The sequence below is a fragment of the Strigops habroptila genome, chromosome 1, assembly GCF_004027225.2.
Source record: "Strigops habroptila isolate Jane chromosome 1, bStrHab1.2.pri, whole genome shotgun sequence".
Taxonomy (NCBI): domain Eukaryota; kingdom Metazoa; phylum Chordata; class Aves; order Psittaciformes; family Psittacidae; genus Strigops; species Strigops habroptila.
This window is the reverse complement of record NC_044277.2, coordinates 52,512,276-52,534,810: the sequence shown is the minus strand read 5'-3', so window position 1 is coordinate 52,534,810 and position 22,535 is coordinate 52,512,276. Positions and strand designations below refer to the sequence as shown.

General features: G+C 42.8%; 1 protein-coding gene across 1 annotated transcript in view; it reads right to left on the bottom strand.

Moving 5' to 3' along the window:
* The window catches only part of RALBP1 (ralA binding protein 1), a 34,737-nt gene extending 15,470 nt beyond the window's left edge, over positions 1-19,267 (bottom strand). The window contains exons 1-2 of the mRNA XM_030489439.1: positions 19,004-19,267; positions 833-1,126 (exon numbers count right to left, since the gene is read on the bottom strand). Of these exons, the coding sequence (XP_030345299.1) occupies positions 833-1,076 (244 nt within the window). The 5' untranslated portion in view covers positions 1,077-1,126; positions 19,004-19,267. The remainder of the gene's footprint in view (positions 1-832; positions 1,127-19,003) is intronic.
* Between the last annotated feature and the right edge of the window lie 3,268 nt (positions 19,268-22,535).

Below are 22,535 nucleotides of genomic sequence, written 5' to 3'. Positions count from 1 at the left end.
AAGGTGGAAAGTTAAGATTTCTCTCGTGGTGTTTTGATGGAGAGGTATACTTTTCAAATTAAAACCTCCATTCTCACACGGATACTGACAAAATGGATTCTACGGTCAAAGCTTTGCTTTCCTCTACCCTTTACTCTGTTGGTCCTGGTAAGTTCAGATCTCAGCGTTGGCTGGCACATTTTTGAACTCTGCAATACCACTTTGGCGCTGCTGGTGGAAACTGCATGATCAGACTAAAATAAGAAGCTAGAGAAAAAAAAGGACACAGATCTTATTGCTCCTCAAACAATGATGCAGTGTGCACATGACAGCTTGAGCTGGTACAAACCAGCAAACTCTGAACACACGAGACATAAGGGAAAAGGGTTAAAGTTCCCAAAACTGACTCTTCCAAATTTAAAAGTACAAAATTCAGGTCAAACTTACTTTTATCTTAGCTAACCCCTCAGCTGCAATTTCAAAAAGCATCTATTTAGAAATACACTTGGAAACTTCCACTTAGAATGTGAACAGATGATGAGATTAGAAGAACCTCATGCCAGGCAATTACCACTGCTTTGCTAAAGGTTCTGGATAAACATGTTTATTAGTAATTCTGGGCACATGCTTGGCACCTGTACCTGCGCAGCAAAAAACAAATCCCATTTTTGGTTAAGGTGTGGGCTTCTTTGGAAGAGAAACAGGTATTGCACAAAGCCTGTTTGTACAAGTTAGCTTCCTTCACACCTAAACAAGTTTTAAAAAAGCAGTGGGAATACTAAGCAATTTTGAGAGAGAAAGAAAGAAAAAAAGAGAAATTATAAGCATGAAATAAGAGCAGTTTCCTACTCACTTCTTTTTTCTTTCTTCTTAAATTTTCCTTTCTTCTTCCCATGCTCTTTTTCATCATCAGATACTATATCTGGAGGCTCATGCAAGCTGTCATGAGGCGGTGAAGGCTCACCGGTGCGGTACAATCCAGGGAATTTTGTAGGACTGATTTCTTCAGAGCTGGGAGTACGAGCAAGACCCCCACTGTGCTCTACCCGACGGTGTTCACTGGGGCTGCTAGTGGGAGGCAGGAAGCACTCAGTCATTCTGATTCCCTGATATCCAAGTGAAATCTTCTGCTACCTGTCCATCACACCTGCAGCAGGGAAAACAGAAAGAAACCCCACACAATTTTAAACAATGGGCTTCAAAACACCTTGTTTAGAGCTCTATCATGAAAACACAAACAGCAATACCTCCTGCAATGAATGTTCCAACTTATGTCACGACACAGCAATGTAACATCAGGTCCTAAGCTCAGTGTTTGCAGAATCTGTCCATTAACTCCTAAGCCACATTAACTTAATGCGAGCTGCTACTTTAGCCAGTTCTATTTTATAATATGCAAAACATTATATACTAAAGTAGGAGAATATTTTAACATTTGAAATAATTCTTACAAAATGCATAGGCAGCTTGTGTACTGATTGGTAATATTTACAATAAAATAGCTAACTTTAAACTGTTGATACAAAATAGGTTTGTCTGGAAGCTCAGTGTGTTTGTGAGCACTGCACTTGAGGCAAAGATCATTTTCATCTTTCCCAAGCACATTTTATAGATGCAAATAAGAACTTGCCTAGCCTGTTGCAATAAGGGAAGGGGGGAAGTTAAAGCAAATCCATCTTCTAATTATGCTAATGCAAATTAAAGAAGGTAGAAAAAGCATGATTATGTTTTTCTGGTATACAAGAACTTCACATTCGAAGAGGCTGTATCAGGTCATCTGCACCCAGATGCTGGTATGTTGTCTGCTTGAGTTATGACCAAATAAAAGCTAATATGAAAACTGCTGAAGGAAGCAAATACATAAATTCTCAGCAATGATACTCATAAGCACTTCCTAGCACAGATAATTCCAGAAATTCCACAGAACAGATATGCTGCATGGGACATCATACCTCTGCAGTCCACTCTGCTGAACTTGGCCCTTTGTGTCTAAATGGTCACCCTCAGATATGAGCCCTTCTTTCATGGGATGAAAGGAAAACAGAAATAGAGCAAACCCTAGAGAAAGAAAAATCTATTTCCCACATCCAGTGCTGTACTTGGCTGACAGGTCAAGTCACAGCTACACCCTAACTTCAACTTAAATCTGTGCTACTGTGTTACTGCTGAGAGGAAACTGACCTACTGGAAGACAAACAGAAGAAAAAAGGCTTTTCTTATTTTAAAGCTACATCAGTCCCACAGCCTGGCTCCCCGTGCAGCCATATGAGTGTCACAGGGACACTTTAGGAAGGGTGCCCTGCACTTCAGACCTAAAGTGATCACGGTGGCTTTGTAGTCATGGCCTCAAATCCCACTTCCCTCAAAAAAACAAATCACAAACCCTAAAGTTAAAACATAAGATTACACATGAAAGCCTTATGAAGCCTATTTCCATGAGTATTTTAGTTGTGACGAGTATATCCAGATATAACAGCTGTGGTTTCTGCACTAGCCTTTGGATTCTGCAGTCATCTCTGGTACTCTTGCTATTTAATGCTGATGTACAGAGCATAGTTAAGAAGAAAGCAGTCAACCCTTTGCTAAGTGAGGCAAACAGTCATGGATACCCGCTATTTTATAAAATCTCCTGGCTAAGCAGGAACTCTTGATACATCATACAAACACACTATAACTTCTTATGCAAAAGCAGAAAGCCTCTTTAAAAGAGAACAGCATTAACAGAAGGCACAGCCAGTTTCTTTGTATTTTTTTGTCATGCTTGTTGGGTTTTGTTGCATTTTCAATTGCTATCAAATACTCCACTGCTATGCTAATTCAATACTGCATTTAAACGAGTAAATGATGTGCTCAAACAAGACATTTTAGGAGAAATGTCCAGGTATCTAAAGCTTCAGACTTACAGATATAAAAACAGGTCAAAACTTTCAACAATATAAGCATTTTCAGTATTACCAATGACACAGACTGGCAACACTACTGCATTCATCTGAGCACCACAATGATCTGTAAAATTCCTGCACAGCGCCTCTTTGCATTTCATCCACCCATCCCGAAACAAGAGAACCCAAAACACCCCACCCAAAGCTGCTAAAGGACAGACGGTTATTTCAGCAGTAGCCCATGGGATGAAATAGAAATACTACATATAATTTTTTTAAGTGAATTGGACGCACCGCACCTACAAACCAGTCCATGTCTAGAGTGGGCAAGACGGGCAAGTGCACAGAGGGAAAGGACAAGGCCATTGCAAAAGCATTGACCACCACCCTGAAAATAAGGATGCACATGCTTTGCCTCTGGAACCCGGCAGAGCTCCTGGGATGAAGCCAGCCTTAGCCTGTACATCCCACAACGCTCTTCAGCAGTGTTACTCAACTCCTGGCATCTTATTTATGGATTAGCAGAATACAGAAAAACATAATATGGAATTATGCTTTGCCAGGTTAATAATTATAAACGTGCCCAGCTAAGTGGATTTTGGGAAGGGTTGTATTTGTTTCTTTGGTTGGTTGGGGTTTTTTTAGAACCAACCTCTCATCCTTCAGTTCTCTGTATGCAGAACACAGTGAAAACTCTGTGAAAGAAAGTATCTCACTACAGGTGATCACTCACAGAGGCTTATGGAAATTACTCAGATCAGAATCTGAACAGGGCACACAGTAAGACACAGAATTATGGTGAGAAACAAAATATTCATGAGGTCTTTTAATATGGTTCATTCTTTATTCTGCCTAAAGCAGAGACATTGACTAAAAACAAAGATAATGCTGCATATTTGTAAATGCAACAAACTAAGACTGCACTTATGTTTCGTATTTTTTATTTTACAGCTTTAAGAAAGCATTGCTTTTCTATATGTGTAATTTCCTAGTACTTTAAGGGAGAAATTCCACAGCATTCAAACTGATATATCAAGACCTATGAGCAGAATGAGAGCTTTTAGGCCTAATGTACTATTGCCATACAAACCTACATCCTTCCTCCAGCTTTCACAGCAAAAAATGGTGAGAATGAAAAAAATCATGGATCCTCTCAACATTTTGAAAAGGAACATTTCTAACAGACTGATTCTTCTGCCAACTTCTCTCTCTCAGACTTGACCCTTTGTTCCAAATCTGTTACTGAGTCAGTCCTGCCTCTCCTCTGCAGCAGGCTCCCTGCTTCAAATTGCTTTTCTTCACCTATGCGGTTCTCATCTGTCAGATTAAACAGCTCACTACTACCATGTGGGGAAGGTCATATTACTCCTCTCGTTAACACACCCCCCCAATTCCAGTGGTTTGCTTTCCCCAGACCCCTTTGTGAGATGATTCCATTTGCTAACTGCTCCAGCGGGCTTCTGCTGCTGAGCTGGCTTGTGGAAGAGCTCAACAGTCACCCAAGATGGAAAGCAGAGGAGTAGCAGAACATGATGACAGGGGTGCAACCTCCCTCTCTGGGCATCTCTGTTTTGTGTCACTGCACGCACAGCTTCGTCTCCCCAGATTTCACTTTCATTCAGACCTAACTAACTACTCTTTACAGTATTCCCAAAATGCAGTTTCTTAAACCATCTTTCTGCTCAACATGGAGTCGAACCTTCAGAATAACTGAGTGCCAAAAATAAACACCCTTCACTGAACATGTGCAGAACTGTGACATTTCCTCTATCCCCCAAGGAAAGACTAAATTAAAGGAGAATTTAAACATGGAAAGCAGAAGGTATGCCCTTAACACAAGAACTCCCAGACATCGTACCACCACCACAGAATGACAGAATAGTTTGGGTTGGAAAGGACCTTGAAGTTCATCTAGTTCCAACCCCTCTGCCACGGGCAGGCACACCTTCCACTAGAGCAGGTTGCTCAAAGCCCCGTCCAACCTGGCCTTGAGCAATTACAGGGATGGGGCAGCCACAGCTTCTCTGGGCAACCTGTGGCAGTGTCTCACTACCCTCATAGTGAAGAACTTCTTCCTAATGTCTAATTTAAACCTGCCCTCTTTCAGTTTAAAGCCATTATCCCTACAAGCCCACATAAAAAGTCCCTCTCCAGATTTCTTGTAGGCCTCCTTTAGGTACTGGAAGGCTGCTAAAAGGTTTCCCCTGAGCCTTCTCCAGGCTGAACAAGTCCAACTCAGGCTGTCTTCACAGCCCTCTGAGCATCTTTGTGTTCTTCCTCTGGCTTCGCTCCAGCTCAGCCATCTTTCAAGACTATACACCAAGCACAGGAATGTGGGCTGGGGAGATGAAGATGCCTGCATGGGCAAAATAATGCGGAGTTTTTTTCTAGCACAATTTTTGAAAATAACAACTCTTTCCTAAAAAAAAAAATCACCCTGAGCTACATATCTAGTAAGTAAAAATTAATATTAAACAGCTGAGGTTTGGAAAAAGTGAAGACAGAGACATGACAGCCATCTTTAATAGATTTCACTTATTACAGTGTGTCATCTAATCCAGCACGAACACATTAAAAGAGAGGCACAGTCTGAAAGACCCAACTCACAGCTCTGTCATTCACACAGAAGGCTCCATTATTTCTGTTTTGCACTGTATCTGTGACTTTGTGCCTTGGAACGAATTGCAACAGCAGAAGCAAATTAGAGCAGGTGATTGCATGCACAGATGTTATTTTGTAAAGCTGTGAGGCAGAATGAGGGACATACATAGGGAATTTTTCTGCAACAAGCATTATGCAAGACCACATCTGAAACGCAGTGGGTGTCCCCAAATCATCCCATTTTGCTACAAGCAGACACACTGAAAACCTGGTGTTATATTGAAAATATCACTACCAGATACCAGAACCTGCTCTACTGTCACTGCCTAAAAGCAAGACCAAGAACACACCAGTGCCTCATCATTACACTCAGTCCAAAAGATCTGGACTTACGCGAAGAAACTGATGTTATTTGAAGAAATGAGGCACACCGCCCTTGGACAAAAATCATCCTTAAAAATTATGCTTTTTAAGAAGCATAGTTCCATTTTGGAAAGCAACGAACCATAAAAGGAAAGAATAAAAACTATCACTTAGTGTCAAAGCACTTCAGAAATGATGAGTGACACTCATACAACTGCCGAGATAGTTGAAAAAGATGACTTGGAGATGAGAAGACAGAAGTAAGTTATTTACCAAAGTTATACAGTGTGTCTGAGACATGTCTAAGTTCTGTATCTTGCTCAGACTATTTTTACAACATAGTGAAAAGCTTAATACAAAACACTGCTTTCACTCAAACACTTTTTAGACTGAAATGTTGCTATGCAGTCAAACAGCAAAATGACATCAGAGGCCATCTATTTTATTTAAGCAGTACCCAGGTACATAAACTGGGCCCTTTCCTTTCTTTAATAAGGCAACATGGCCTTGCAAAGAGGAAGAAAAGGGAAATGCTTCATGTAGACAGGTAAAGCAAGTTTAAAGTTTCACAAGTCACAAGTAATCACAAACACAGCATTAAGTAACTCCCTTGTGAGTCACGCACTCCTCTTAACTGGCAAGAACTAACGCCTCAAGAAGGGCTTTCACAAGATTTTTTGGATAAAGAGAATAAAATAAAAATTGCTTCACAGCATTCAGTTCCTAAACCTAGGATTACTTTACAGGATATGTGATGCTATGAGAATGTTGGAAAAAGTACTTTAAAGGAGTGTCTGTCATCACACAACTCAAGTCACAGAGGAACAAGCTGTACATTTGTCAAAAATAATGCCAGCATCAGATCAGCTCTAGAAGTAACATGAACACGTTTGTGTGTTCTCTCAGTTACCTGTAGGTGGATAAAGTCTGCCGCAATGACAATACCATTCAAAGTATTTCAAGTTCTGCTCTGAGAGGCCATACCAGCTCAGAAGCAGTGATATACAAATACACAAAACTATTTAGCCCTCAACAATCAGAGAACTATACACCACATCCACACTGGAATGGACTGCTGGAGGAGCTGGCTCACATTCAGAACATGTAGCAGGATCCAGGTTATTCCCTATTATTGAGCGTACTCCAGTTGTTCATTAATGCATTCAGAAGAGAGCCAACCTTAATATAAGTAATTAAATAGTATCTTAGCTATTTTAGAAATGTTTCTGATCACATGATGATAAAGTCTCACAATCACATGAAGATAAAATCTCCAGGTATGTGGCAGCATGTGCTCTCCACTAATTCACTTCAGTGTCACAGCCTCTAGCCTACAAATTCTGTAAAGCTCCATCAGGATTGCAATTCAGGGGCTGATTCCAACAGACATCCTGGGGAAAACAAAACTTGGATCCCCTGGGAAAAGTTAAGCACTTTGCTCCAGAGAGAGCACACCTGGAAAGAGACCCACCATAACCGCACAGGAGAAACCCCTGTCCCAAGACCCTGCCTCCTGCACTGACTATGCTGTCACACTGCCTTTTTTTTTGCCATAACACCCTACTTCCCTGGTGAGATGTGCTGTGAGTTCATATCCTGCTGCCTGTTCCAGAGCAAGCAGAAGCAGATCGTCTAGGAGAAAAGCCCAGGCACAAACCTTTGTTACAGGGTAACAACCAAAGCCTTATACAGATTATGCAAACTAAGCCATGTGTGGCTCCCATGCTCATTCTCATCATAGAATCATAGTTTGGGTTGGAAGGGACCTTAAAGATCATATAAGCCCAACTCCCCTGCCACAGGCAGGGACACCTTCCACTAGACCAGGTTGCTCAAGGCCCCGTCCAACCTGGCCTAGAACACTTCCAGGGATGGGGCAGCCACAGCTTCTCTGAGCCCTGCCACATGTCTTTTCCCAGCTGAATCAACTGCCATGGAAGCAGCTTCAAAGCAGCGCATTACATTATGGTCATAACCACAAATGTAAGAGACATTCTTGGAAATAACTGGACAGCTAACAACGGGAAAGACTGCTGTTTAATTGCTTTACTGGCATGTTTCTGAAGTAACAAGCAGAAGGTCTGGACTTTGCATCATGAGGCAGATGGGCACTGTAACCGGGCAGACTTTTGCAGGAGTACCTTGACTCATCAGCTACCTGCATGACGACTGCTACTGCCCACTCACAGAATAACTTCTCATTCTTTCAACTTCTTAGGAAAGTGGGGGTCACTCTTCTCTAGTCTCACCCCCCACGAATCCTGCTCCTGGTTCCCATGGTCTTGTCACCACAACGTAACCCAACACCAATTCCCCCACTAATTGTAGTCAAGCTCAGTATAACAGTTTCCCATTCCACGGTATCTAGTACCACCACTTCCCAGGCTCAGTCCCTCTCCATTAACTTCTTCGTCTCTCTCTTCCGCAGTCCAGTTCCTCCACCATCAGGACTGCACCTCCTCTCCCTCACCACCTCCTCCTCACCACGCAGGTGTTCAGCACCTAGACCCGTGCAACTTCAGTTTCGTCATTCCTCTTCTCCACACCCAGTGCCTCACCTAACCTCACCTTTTGGTTGCTCACTGTTCCCCAGGTTTCCCTTGCCACCTTCTATTTTTCCCACACTCAGTTCCAATTAAGGCTTCTGAAAATCACGGTCCACCCATAAGCCAGAAAATCTGGGAGGTCTTCTCCAGCCAAAGTTAGGTTTCCCCTCTAAACTACAAACAACATTAGAAAGGTTTGCCTCATTACCAAAATAGTTTTTGCTACAGAACATATATTCTTCCCTGCTGGCTCAATTCTCAGAAACAGTTTGAAGGATCCGATTAGTGACTTTTGTTTAAGATTTTAAATACCAGCCTAAGAAACCCAACTTTTGAGCCCAAAAGTAAATGTGAGAACTTTTGATAAGACCTGAACTATTGAGAGCTGAATGGAATTATATGAACTGTCCTGCAAATGCACCAAACCCTCCTATACTTCTGAAAAACAACACATGTACAACATACATAATACCCACTATTTCTTAGATTGGCCTTAGAATTATTCCTGGTGTGACAACCCTGTCCCTTTTCTCCTGTCCACCTCTCCAAATTCCCACTTGTGCCAGCATTAATGCTTGTAAAACAGAACAGAAACTTTTACTTTTATCACTTACCAGAGGAAGGGAGGAAAGGGCAATAAAACGTGTGCAGTTTACTTTTTAACAATCACTATAAACATGGTATCACCTCAGGTTTTGTTTGCCCGCAGGACTATACACAAGTTTGAGACAATTCACGTTTTCTGGCAAGTCTTCCAACGAGTTGTCTAATCCCTACTCACCAAAGGTCTGCAGCAAGTCATACATACAGCAAATTAATGATCCTATGAATTGAGATTAGATTTCATGCTTTTAGCAGGTCCTGGGCTGGGTCTATTTAGTGCCAAATTCCCCTTATCAGAGATTTCAACTATGGTATCATTCAGTCACGCTCCAGTACCTGAACTCAGCCACCTTGAGAACAAGTTAGTGGGGTCTAAATGGGCAGTCTAACACACTACAGAACTCTGCCTGCCTGAGACGAACATACTACAAATGCTGTTAAAAAAAGCAAGTGCTAATCATCAGCATGAAAAAACCCCACAACAAAATGAAGCAGAAGAGAAGCCAATGGATTTGGCATTAAGTATTTTACTGGAGTTTTAAACAATCCTGCTATTCTTTCAAAAGCATCTACAGATGGATCTATGGATCACACCACAGAGAACGGAATCTAGTTTTCCAGACAGGAAAACACACACACTTAGTTCCACAGCCCAATTAAAAAAAAAAAAACAATCTAAGGCTACATACAGCCTAGTTTTGGCTTTTTTGTTAGTTTTGTTGGGTTTTTTTTAAGAGTGTGTTAGATAATGCATGCTAAAATACTAGAAATGCCAAGGGTAAACAGCAAATATTAAAGTTGCTTTGCTTTGGATTTAACACTAGCAACAAATCTGGGACATGCCTACACACCAGAAACATGGCATTTCTGTAACAGCAATAATCCACCTGGCAAAAGCAACAGCAGCAGGAGAGATGGAGGAACACATCATGAGGCTCCTGCCAGCAGGTAGAGTTCAAGCTCTATGGAGATCTTGGGAACATACTCAGTTGACATGTACAGGCAGACATGAATGCTGCTGCATTATCATCATCTTTCTTCTCCATGCTAATTACAATGAAATCAAAATGGGTATGCCCCCCCAAAAAAACATCGCTTGTCTCTGCTGGTTTGTCCTTTAAAAGTTACTTGCCACCTCCTGCTAGTACATTGAGTTCAGAACAGACAAAGCCTGGCTACACTTTCTCACTGCATAAACCTGCTTAATACACAGAGGAAACAACAAAGCGCACACATGCTGCACGAAGTACCGTGTGCTGAATCCAGACAGCATCACTTTTTAATCCATTATTGAGATATTATCTTTTAGACTGGAGGTAGAAAAACCAATTAGAAGCGCCATGCTGCTTAACTGTGATCATTATTTTATTCATGGAATTTTCAAACAGTATTAAGTTAATTTCATAATGCTTTAACTGAGAGGTCAGTGTGAACAGTCTGGTTTATCTTACCAAAGGCAAAGAACATTAAATTCTAAGGCCTTATCGTTCCAAGAAACAAGCATATTTCTGAAAGTATATTAATGACACACAAAGCTTTAGGGTTAAAACTGTGAAAATTAAGCTTCTTGCACTTTACACTGAATTTTTTCCACCATGTATTGAACACAGATGAAAAGATCTATAAATTACAGACTGCTGCTTGAACTGACAACTCTATAACGTAAGGAGAAACTAAGAACAGCTTTGCTTGGATGTCTTCATAGCGTGATACATGACACAGATGATCAGTTCCCATGTATGATTTTATTTCATGTTTAAAAACCCTGCATGTCCCAAAGTAACATAGGCAAACCATATCCAACATTTAGTGAATATAAAAACAGAACTATGGTGGTTGAGATAAAACCCATTCTACTGTAACAGCAGAAAGGAAAAGCAAAGAAAGAATTCGATCTAGAAAAAGTGTTTATATAACAGCTTCTCTGATTATTTTTAGTGATTATTTGATAACTGTCTATCTGCTGATTATTTTTTGTGATTATTTGATAACTATGTCTATCTGCAGCACCTTTGTTTTTGGCTTACAGAGTTCTGTATATTATCAAGCTAACATCAGTGGCTATTGACCTAGAAATCAAAGCAAAAGGAAAGCCTCCCATTCTGCCTTCACTGGTTGTTTTATTAGGCCCATATTGAGTAAAATCAACTGGAGATTGGGTTGCATGCAAACATTTTCCCAGTTTAACTATAATGGATAGGAGTATAATGTTTCCGTGCTCCCAGCAGAGCAAAGCCTTATTGTAGATGCAGTTTTACCCACCAAGAGATTTTTTTTTTCTGATGTAGCTTATTTCCTTTGCAGATCTGTTGTGCACCATGCCAGCAAAATAATAGCTTTATTGATCCATGTTACGTCTATAGAGTGGAACCTGCTGGAACAGATGTTGATGTATGTCAAACTCATGCTACATATAAAAGAAAACTATCTTCTTTTTTTTAATCATGGTATATAACTTTCCACACAAGAAGAGGACTATATTGTCTCCTCTTTTCAGACATACTCCCATCAATGCCAGTGACAACTCTTCCTCAACACCACATGAAGTAGTTAGCCTTTCTGTAAATCTCTGCATTTTTTGTTATTTTTTTCCAGTACCATATGTGGAGTTGGGAATAACAGGTCCTGTTTTCCACCTCTGCCCCAGATTCACTCAATACCCAAGGGGAAAGTCAATTTCAATATTTATAAGCTCAGTAGATTATTAATTATGATTAACACCACCACCTCCAGGGCTGAGATGTTGCAAAATGTCGTGCATGTGAACACTGAAAACACTCACATGTACATTCAAGGTAAGGAGTGGCACTACCCACCTTGGGGCAGCAGCTGGTCCCTGCAGTGAACGGCTGGGAAGCAGGAATCTGCCCCCGCAGTCAGCAAAGGCTTCTTCAGAGGCACCCGTGAGCTGGGGAATACTCACCAGCTCAATTACTGATTACTGAAAGAGCAGCAGGACCCACAAGTTCACAATGCTTGTCTGCTATGCCAATTTACATAGCCAAACAGCCTTACAAGGAAGCTTACATGAAACACCAGCTTTCCAGAAAAAAAATGTATAAACATCCTTACAATCCAAAGTCAAATTCACTTACATTTTCTAAAACTAGCTTCAGCTCAGCCTGGAGCACCTACTGCAGTAATTTTTGGCAATCCGATGGCTTCAGAGTATCATAAAAAAACCCCATACCTTACGAAATACACACTGATTGCTGTTTTCAAGTTACTTGCCGAATGCAGTAAAAATGAAGTGAATTATAACAAATAGATGCTAAAAATACATATACTTCTCAGCTGGCAAAAAAGTTCAGTATCTGCTAGCACAGGACCAAACAAGTTCTGACTGCCATTCCCAAATCTGTAGCGTAGCCTTGTCTACATAGGAAAAATCGTGCTGCTTTAAGTAATGCTTGGAATACTCTCCCCAGCGACATGGTGGATTCCCCAACACTGGACACCTTCAAGATTTGCCTGGACAGGGTGCTGGGCCATCTAGTCTAGATCACGCTTTACCAAGAAAGGTTGGACCACATGGTCCTCAAGATCCCTTCCAACCTAGTGTTCTGTGATTCTACGAAATAAAATTAGTGTAGGTAGTTTGATGGAAGCCCCAATAAACATTAGACAAAACAGGGCCATTGTCCTCCCTCTGCCCCAAAAAGAATATAAAACAGCCTCCAACAGCATAAGGCATTTTTAAGACTGAGGTGAGATCACTGCTCTTTAGTACTGAAAAACATTGAATACAACTACCTGTCAAGAATGTGCATCTGTAACTGACTGTTCTAATGACACACACTAACTGCAAACTTCTGTGATAGGCATTTGTGTATCTTTTAGATGTCTTCAAGGTCTGCCTGACTGAAATAGCATGTTAAAAACTTAATCAGAAAAGGATTTATAAAGAACTACCAATCAAAAGAAGCCAACCATAACAGAAAACTGTAAGCCAGTTTTAAAATAAAATTAATGGAATAAATAGCATAAAATTGTAGTACACAAAAGGACTGCTGCAGGTAACAACCAATGTAACTTTTTGGTGTAGTATATAGATTTTGGCACATTCCAAGATACATTTGTGACAGTCATTGCCAGAAAATTAGTTCCTCTTCATTATCTTTGTTGAGGAACTTGGATTTGAATCTACATCTCAGTATGTCAGTCACATCAATTTACTGAATCATCTAGAAAACAAAGAATCCACAAATTCATCACCTCCTCTTTCAGCTGGAAAATTACATTTCATTTCCTCCAGCAGCTTTTAAAATTCTTTTCAAAACATGACTGATAAAAACCACACCTCATCACCAGCGGTGTGAGTTGTGTAACTTCTGGAGAACTGCAACCCCAAGTTTCAGGATTAAGACTTCAGAAGCATGCCTTGTGAAAGATGTCTTCAGATTAGCTTGCAAGTGGCCAGCACAAAGAAAACTTACAGAATTTGTAAAGATTAAAACATCTAAAGAATGAGAAAAGCTAAACCCACTAGACTGAAATAATCCAAGGAGTTTCTGGGTAAATATATTCAATCAGGTTTGGGGTTTTTTTTCCCCAGGCTCTTACATTTGTAGTCCATTCAATCAATTAAAAAAATCCCATCAAATATGAAAAGCTCTTTAGGCTATCTTAAAAGAACAGCACCTCCTTTGAAGCCACCACAACTGAAAATTAAAAGAGGAGCATGTCAGATGATACTTTTCTTCAAATCCAATTAAAAAAAGAGAAGGCTTTGTACAGATCAGCATTTCGCTTCTATATAGCGTTTGGTTCACAATATTAAAATCTACTGAGTTAGATTATTACAAAACATAGTAAAATATCTGCCAATTTAATTATCTTACATCAGGCAATATTAAATTACTACACTCAATATTAAACATGTGAAAACAGTGTACTGGACAGAGGAAAACGAAAGTTACGGGCTTCCATAGTAACATGATAGAAACCCACTGGTATTATACCATGAAATGAGAGTTTCATTGCTGGATGTTTAGCATTAGAATTTACATTTAGCATTCAATGTAATTCACGGTAATAAAAATCAGCGAAAATTTATTTTCACTGCAACATCAATAAAATCCCTGCACCTTGTCTGGTGATGCTCACGTTTAAAAACCCCACGTGGACAGGCTAGAAATGTGAAAGTAGCAATAAGCCTAGTAGCAGGGCAAATTACAGGTTAAATTTCACTGAAAGTTACTATAGGGAAAAAAAAGGATTCTAGCTTCTAATTCTTAGGTGTAACTCCTATTTTAAAAAGTTAGGTATGATTTTCAAGAGAAGTGGTAACCTTGCAGAATTCTTACTAAGTTTTTTTGTGCAAAAGAGAAGCCGCAACTTTTGTCCCGGTGATAGCTCTTTTCCCACAAGTGTCAAGTTAACAGTATTATTATCATACATTGTGTCTTTAAAAACCATCCAGCTCAAGCTCTGGAAGTACCAGAGATGTGTGCTCGGTCCCAAGGGTTCCTTCCTGCCAGATGTCTGTCTTTCACCATGAAGCTCAGTTACTCCTAACAGAAAAGCCCAGGGATCCTACTGAAATGGTAAAACAGGAAGTAAACTCCATGTGCTGACTTCAGCCAGATCACAGAAACATGTAAAATTGTCAGAGTACAGAGGGCAAAAATGAAACAAAAATACATTTTATCTGTACATAACTAAATGAATCTACTTGAGTGAACAGTTACTCACTGTTAGCAAACGTACAAAACAACCACCCTGCAACTAAATTTGTTTTCCTTAAAACAATTTTCAGTTTGGCCCAAACTTGCATTCTGATTTGGAAAGTCAAGCCTTGCCACTGAGCACTGGCTCCATGCTTTTCCTCTATCTACAGCAGCCACCTGGCTCCTTCCCACCTCACACAAGCATTCACCACTCATCCCCTTCTTTCCTTGCGTGCCTCCAGAGACCAAAGTAGTCAGTCTAAAAAAGCTCAGCTGCTTGTGAGCAAGGACAACAAAGAAGGCAGTGTGGAAATGAGAAATCTGCTCCTAGCTGCAAAGCTGCCCCTCCCACCGCACTGAAGTAGAGGGCAGCACCTACTCCTTTGAAAAAGCGTACCCCTCAGAAGCTATGTAAGTACATCTCTGCACACACACGCAAGGACTTCCCCGGTGCAGAGCTTCATGTTGGGCTGTAGCTGGCAAGAATCATTAAGCCATTCCCTGGCTTCCTCCAGGAAAGGCAGTTGTCCAGATGGAACTAAGCCAGGGATTGCCTACAAGGTCATCCAGTAAATAAATCTGTAACACCATGCATTGCAAACCTTCTTTTAAAGATTTTTTATAGTAGTATTGATTGCTTCAGGTTTATATTTCTACGTATCTTCCCACTCCCAAAACAAACGGACAGATGACAAACTATTAACAGTTAAGGGCACACCAGTGAGGATGAAGTGACTTACATCATGCTCTTCAATTATATCAGAACAATTGCATTACTTAATTCTGCACACAGAAGATAATACTAAATTTGATCATTTAAAACTAAACATAACATCTTCTTACCAATGTTTCTTTTTTAAACTGGGCTACATACCGCATGAATTTGTGCTATTAAACAGCTCACTACGCTCATTCAGATTTACATTATTATTGTTTTAGCAACTAGTAAGCACTTTTTCTTTCTTTCTTTCTTTATTGTTATAGAATTCTGTGTCTTTTAAATAACTAGTTGCTATTTTTTTAGTCAGGATGTTATGCCAAGCTGCTTTTGGAAGAGACTGGGACACGTTCGTTATCTGTATTTTTGTTTACTTAGTGTTACAGAAGCTACCCAAGGGAAAAATACCAAACCACGTTCTCTATCTAAATACATCTTATTTACTTACCGAAGGAAATACTACTTATAGGCAGTGAACTGATCGCTCCTAAACATTGTGAGCTCATGTTTTCACATTGGTAGATCTCAGTGCCCCACGCACGGATTAGACAAGAAAAAAAGATGCCTTCTGCTTTTTTAATCCACAACTACTAACAAACAATACTAAGGACCCCAGCCATAGTTCCCAAATATTTTTGGTCAGACATATTTTGTTTAGGTGTTAACTTTGGTTTTTACCTTCTTAATAAATTACTTGAGCCACTGAAGCCACTGTCATTTGTATTTATCTTTTTCACAAATTCTTCCCTATTGGTTCAAAATTGTCACAGCGCTTTACTGCTGAAACCTAAATAAATATTTTCTTCCTAGTACATTATCTTCTAGTAACAGGACAGAATAAACTATAACCTCTTCGGATATACTTGAGCTGAGTGTTGCCTGAGCCTATTTACTGGATCACCACTCCTTACTCAGGCAATTATATATATCCTTCCCCATCCCACTTCCCAGCAGCTACCCCAAGTAAGGAGTCATCCCCCACTTTCTACTGCAGCCTGAAGAAAAACTGGCAGCAGCGAGCTGCAGATCCCTGCTGTTGTTCAGCTTCAGAGATGAAGACTTGCTGTTGTTGCTGCCAACATCAAAGGCTCTTTCATTCTACTGTACCCGCACAGCTTCAACCAAGTCTGCATTTCCCGATATGAAGCCCAAAAGGTGAGGGATGGCCAGGATGGGAAGGATAAGTATGGACAGAAAAGGAGTCATACCTTTCCTTTTCCTAAAATCAACCCGAATCCTTACCTTCCCAGAAGACATGTTATTTGTACAGCACCCACCTCTCAACATGAGATACAGCCAAAGCACAAGCCTCCCACAGGCTACTCCCAGCGCAACGATGGGCTCCTTTGATGTATTTTTTTAAGCAACAATTCGAAAACTGTTGTCCGTTAGGCTCAGGTGAACAGCAGAAAGAGATGATTAATTCTTTAGATGAAAATCTGAAGCAGGCACATGGCAAAACACGACTAGTTTCGAGGGTAGCAAATCATTCACTGATTCAAAATAAGCAGATGCACTGGTTCATATAAAAGCTTAGAAGATTAGACAAGCAATAAACTGAAGATAAATGTCATACTATACTTTATTTTGGCATTTTGAGGCCAGCTACATGACATCACACTTTACAGAAGGAGAGTACATTTGCATTTGTTGCTGAACAGCAGCATCTTCCATGCTAGTCTAAAAACAGCTTGTAAGAAATAGCAATTTACTCAGAAAATATTCAAACCTTTTCCACAAGAAAATACAGCTAAAACGTATTAGGGAAGTGCCTAAAAGGTACAAGTGAGATCAGAACTTCAAGGTTTTAGAGACACTCCATATGCACATCAGTTTTGCTTTAAGTGTATCTATAGAATTAAGCCAATGCAGCTCTGAAGCAAGAACGCAGTTCTTGCAATACCAAGGCAATACAGACATGCACATATAGAAATGTAAACAAGCCACCCTACAGAAAAAACTTTCTTCCCTGTATAACTACAATCACACCAGGAGGTTTACAGTGAAATCCTTACTTTTGGGGGAAACAAAAATTGATGCCCTCCACCCCTGAATACACCTTAACTAAGAATAATGCCAGAGTTGCACCCCGAGTATTAAAAATTAGAGGCAGCTATGCCCATCTTCTATTTCAGATGCGGGAAGACTAAAGAACACAACTTATTTTCTCAAAGTTAAAAATGAGATGGATCCCTGGAACGAGGAATGTAAAGTTCCCTGCTTCTCCATAATAAACACCCTATTTATGACCTAGAACATTACAGCAGGGGGCTGGGAGGGAGGGCAGTAAATCTCAAACACTTGGAAGTAGTAAACACTCAAAACCCCAACTGTTTGGAAGCTTTTTTCATTTCTATTTCACTGCTCTGTAGAAAATGGCCCCTCAAGAGTATGTATCACACCACCTGTGCAACTACTAGAAATGGACTGTACTAAAATGAGCAAAGAGGCTGTATGGACAGCATCATTCCCCAGCAGCTGTATGCAGCACCTCAAATGACATCAAAACCCGAATCTAAGGGATCTCTCTGCCATTTTTCTTTAAGCTTGCTAATGAACTCACATCCATTACAGTCCTGCATTGTACTTGAGAGAGCCTTAACATCAACCCTGAGTGGGTGCATTACAGCAATGCCGAACATGCATGGAAAGCACTTCAAGGCCTCTCCAGATGAGAAATAGGTATAAGAATGCTATTACGGCTGTTTTACTGTGCTGGAACAAATGAGCTGCACAAATCCATCAGATAAAAAGGCTTTCTTAGCCTATTATTTTTTACTACTGCTCATTAAGGATGACCACTAGCCTCAGGGACACCAGGGTGGGAGGTTATGTGTCCAATCCACACCATCCTCATGAACAGATACTTTCAAATTACCACTGTGGGTTGCTGGCATTTTCTTTGCTGTTTGCTCTAACATACATCACATACTGACATATGATGAATGGTAACACACGCTTTCTGAACAACATTATTAGGTAGAAAACACAGCATCCTTAGAACCTGTTAAACATACCAGATGCAAAAGTAAAAGTTTCCTGCTTTTTAAGATGTGACCTCTAGGTGAAGGTAAAGGAATAAAACCCCACGACCTCTTCCCCCTCGAAAGCCAACCCCAAAGCAACCCCACAGGAAGCTAACCCACGGCAGACCTCTAACCTGAGCCTGAGCTACAGTGAACCCGCATGACTCAAAGCGCATAAACGTTCCAGACAACCGGGCGGACGAGAAGCCTGGCCCCCGCCGCCCGTCCCCACGAGGGCCGGAGCGGGGACACCGCCGGTAAGCAAAGCCCAGGACGAAGGAGCCGCCGCTGGGACGCGCCGGGGCAGGCAGGCAGGCAGGCAGGCAGGGCGGGCCGGGCCGTTCCGGGCCGCCGGAGGGGGCTGCTCCCGCAGCGGGGAGGCCGAGCGGAGCGCCCCGGGCCTGCCGAGCCGGGCGCCGAGGGCGGGGGGAGGCGGAGTCCCCAGCGGCCCCACCCCGCCCCCAGGCTCCGGGCAGCCCGAGCCCGCCCCTCCCCCCCCCGGCAGCCGCGCCCGGGGGCCGGCCCCGCACCCCCGTTACCCCCCTCACCCCGCCCGGGCTCCGCGCCCCCCGCCGGGCCGGGCCGGGCCGGGCCGTGTCCCCGCGCGGGCACTCACCGCCGGGTCCCGGTCGCCGTCGCAGCGGCTCCGCCTCGGCCTCACGCGCGGCGCCCCGCCTCGCGCTCCATTCCGCCTCCGCCGCCCGGGCTCGCAGAGGACGGCCGGGTAGCGGCGCGAGCTCGCCAGCGCGCAGGCGCCGCCCGCCTCGGCTCGCGGCGGCCGGGGGCGGGAGGGGAGCGTGCGCCGACGGGCCAGGCCCCCCCCCCCCTCCTCCCCCCCGACCACGGAGGAGTGCGGCTCTGCGCAGGCGCAACGCTGTGAGGGCGGGGAGGAGAGCGGTCCTGCGCGCAAGGCGTGACGGGAGCTGTAGTTCGCCGCCCCGCCGGGTGCCCAGCAGGTATCCGGCCCCCGGACTACAACTCCCAGGTGACGGGGGAAGGCCTCGTCCCTCGCCCACCCTTCCCTGAAACCCCCAGGCCCGGGTGTGAGGCTCCGCTCGCCTGAGGCGACGCGGGCGCCCCTCTCGCTTCAGAGAGCGGCCTCCCGGCGGCAAACACCGGTACAGCAGCCCCGTGAAGGTTTCTGAAGCCCCTGAGGGCGGGCGGGCGCGGGGAGAGCCGGCTGCTCTCCTGAACGGATGTACCAGGGACCGTAAGCGTTAGCCGTGACTAAAGCGGTGTGTGACTAAACCCGTTGTGTGGCAAAGTTTGTAACGGTGGGAAGCCAGCACACGTCAAAAGCAGTCAGTACCAACGCAGGGGCTGACAGCTCCATAGGTGTTCGCGTCCGGCCTGCCTCACGAATAACGTTGCTCCCGACTTCTGCGTTTGCAGCCGTTGGTTTCAGCTTCATCGCGCATAACGAATCTGACCTTGAATCCTCACCCTCTGGAATACACCAAAGTGGAGAAACGCTCTGGATGCGACCTGTGCCAAGAAACACATCTCCATCTCCACATGCATCCTGTTTACAGTGGTGTTAAAAGAAATTTTGTATTCTCTGCCTCTTACAATGCGAGTTTCTGTTGTGTTAAGCACCTGCATAATTTGAATCCTTTTCAGGATTCCCCATCAACAAGGGAATTTGTTTCAGTAAGAAACAGACCGATTCATTCCCACAGCCTCAAACATAATCCCTGGGTGATTGGACACATTAATACTGTGGCAGCGTGCCACCTGCTTCATTTATTCACTCGAGATTCAATGCTGCTTAGTCTCTGTCAAATGGGCTCTTTGTGCAACCTCCTGCGGTAATGCAAGAGGTCCCCCACAGGAATTCGTGCTATTCAGTGGGAAATACAAAAGGGAGGGTTGTAAACACTCCGATTAGTGTTGGAGCACAGAGATATTGTCTCCACAACATATTACATAACCACGCAACTTCCAGTTTACCTCCTCCCCGCCAGAAGAAACGGTTTAACAGCCAGGGCTTACTGGTTTATTTAACTTAACGCCACCGCTAATGTCGGGGTTTTATTACCCAAAGGCTGCTGCTTCAGGCAAAAGAAGAGAGAAAGGTTACTTCAGTAACATCCTATAGTAATCTGAGATGATTGCCTGTGGGGATCTCCACTTGAAGCGACAGTCGCCAGAGGCTCTTGACTCTGAAGAGTATTATCACAGGTGGTTGCCAACACAAGTTCACACACAATAGGCCCATCATCTAATGAACCCAGAATGAATCTTCTCCCATTTTTTGAAGACAAACAAGTCCTTGTGTGTATTGCTGACAATACCGATTTACTGCCATGTGAAACGCATTTGGATGACTTCTGACCTACAAAACTTACTGTGGTCTGAGGCCTACTTACACAGACCGAGGTGCTTTCTTACACCCTCCATGCCCCCACATTCACTCTGTAAATTCTTACTGCTTGAAGGATGAAGTCAAGCAAGGGTTCTGAGGTGGCAAGCTCTCTGCTTTGAATTTCAGTCTTGCTGATGTACCTTAGCCTCATAAACATAGTAAAATAATCATGGAGCTTTAGAAAGCATTTTGTCAGGAAAAAAAGGGGGAAAAGGCAGAACTGTGTTAATGAGTAACTCCTTCCCATTCTCTCTGAGTTATACTCCTACTTCAAGAAAGCCAGTTCTGGGGTTGAGTTTGTCTCAGAGACATAGGAGCCTACATGGGCTGTATTATTCTGGGATAGCTTTAGACACACTTTGTAATTCTCACTAGCAATAAAGGAATACACGGCAGTCATAAAGAGGTGTAGCTTGAAAGAAGCTAGTTGGCCACATACTGTAACACGCATGTGATATAATGAGAACCTGAACATACAAAGGAAAGCCTAGAAAAAAGTAGATTAGTTAATTCCTTCGGGGCAAAAAGTCTTATTTACATGAAGTCCCACACAGCAGGAGAGCCAAAAGAACCATCCGACACTGAACTCTGCCTGTACAACTCCCATGAGCACTGCTGTAGAGTCACCATTCCAAAATCTTTCAGCAAGAAGAAAATTTAAAAAAACTTCAGAAATTAAGAGGATGTCAGAAAACTTTGGTCTTGGCAGCCTTACATCTTAGATTTGTCTGAAAAAGGGATTTGCTTTGTTCCTTGCAACATTTTGTATCAAAGGATGTTTTCCTGTGTGAGTAGCACAAATTTTAATGATGTACTGCCTGCTGAAAGATACCATGCCAAGAGCATGTGGCAAATCTTGGCACAAGCATTTCCTTTGCAAAACCCAACTGATGTTATTATCAGCCAAATGTTAGGTTAGTGATCAACACTCGCCTCCATGAGCACAAATGAGCACAGCACCACAACGGCAGGTGGAGGAACACCAATATGGTACCACAGAAATGAGCCCCTCCCCGGGCTGTCCCATGGCAGCCACCACTGCGAGTAGGGGGGTTACTGTCTATAGGAGTATGGGACACCTGGGATGCAGGGGAATAGCATTTTGGGATGGCACAAGACGTGTTGCAGGGTTTGTAGCAGAAAGACCAAAGCCAGTGAAAGGGAGGAACAAAGATGGAGAAAAAGAGGGTAAGAAGATAAAAGGGGCTGCTCAGTACACTTGTCTGGCCATGCCCTGCAGATACCTCATCACCATGGTCCATCCTGTCTCCTCATTAACACTCCTCCTGGGTGAGGGGGTTTCTGTGCATGGAGATGTAAGTCTAAGTCAGGGGCCTGCATGTGTTGAGTGCCTGTGGCTGGAGAGACCAGAGCATGTGTTGTGTGGGTCTGTGTATCAGTGTGTGATCACCAGCAAACATGGAGCCAGACCAGCTAGCCAGCAGGAAGAGTGGCTTGGGAGCCAGGTACCAAAGCAGCCATTAACTTTGGCATGGATACTGGAGAGACCATAGATACGTTATTAGAGATAAAAAAATAAATACGAGAACACCTGTTTGTAAGTACTAGATGTGAAATCTATTAAATGTACTAAAATCAAGCCAGGAGCCCTAAGAAATGACAGGAACACAATGGCACATTATGGCCATTGTACTCTCTGCCCAGTGTCAATGCTTCTGAAATCTTGGAGCAACAAGTGCTTGTGGGGAAAAACAAACAAATGAAGCCCAAAACAACTAAACAGAAACCTTTGCTACTTTTAGAGAAAGAATAACAAAAGGCC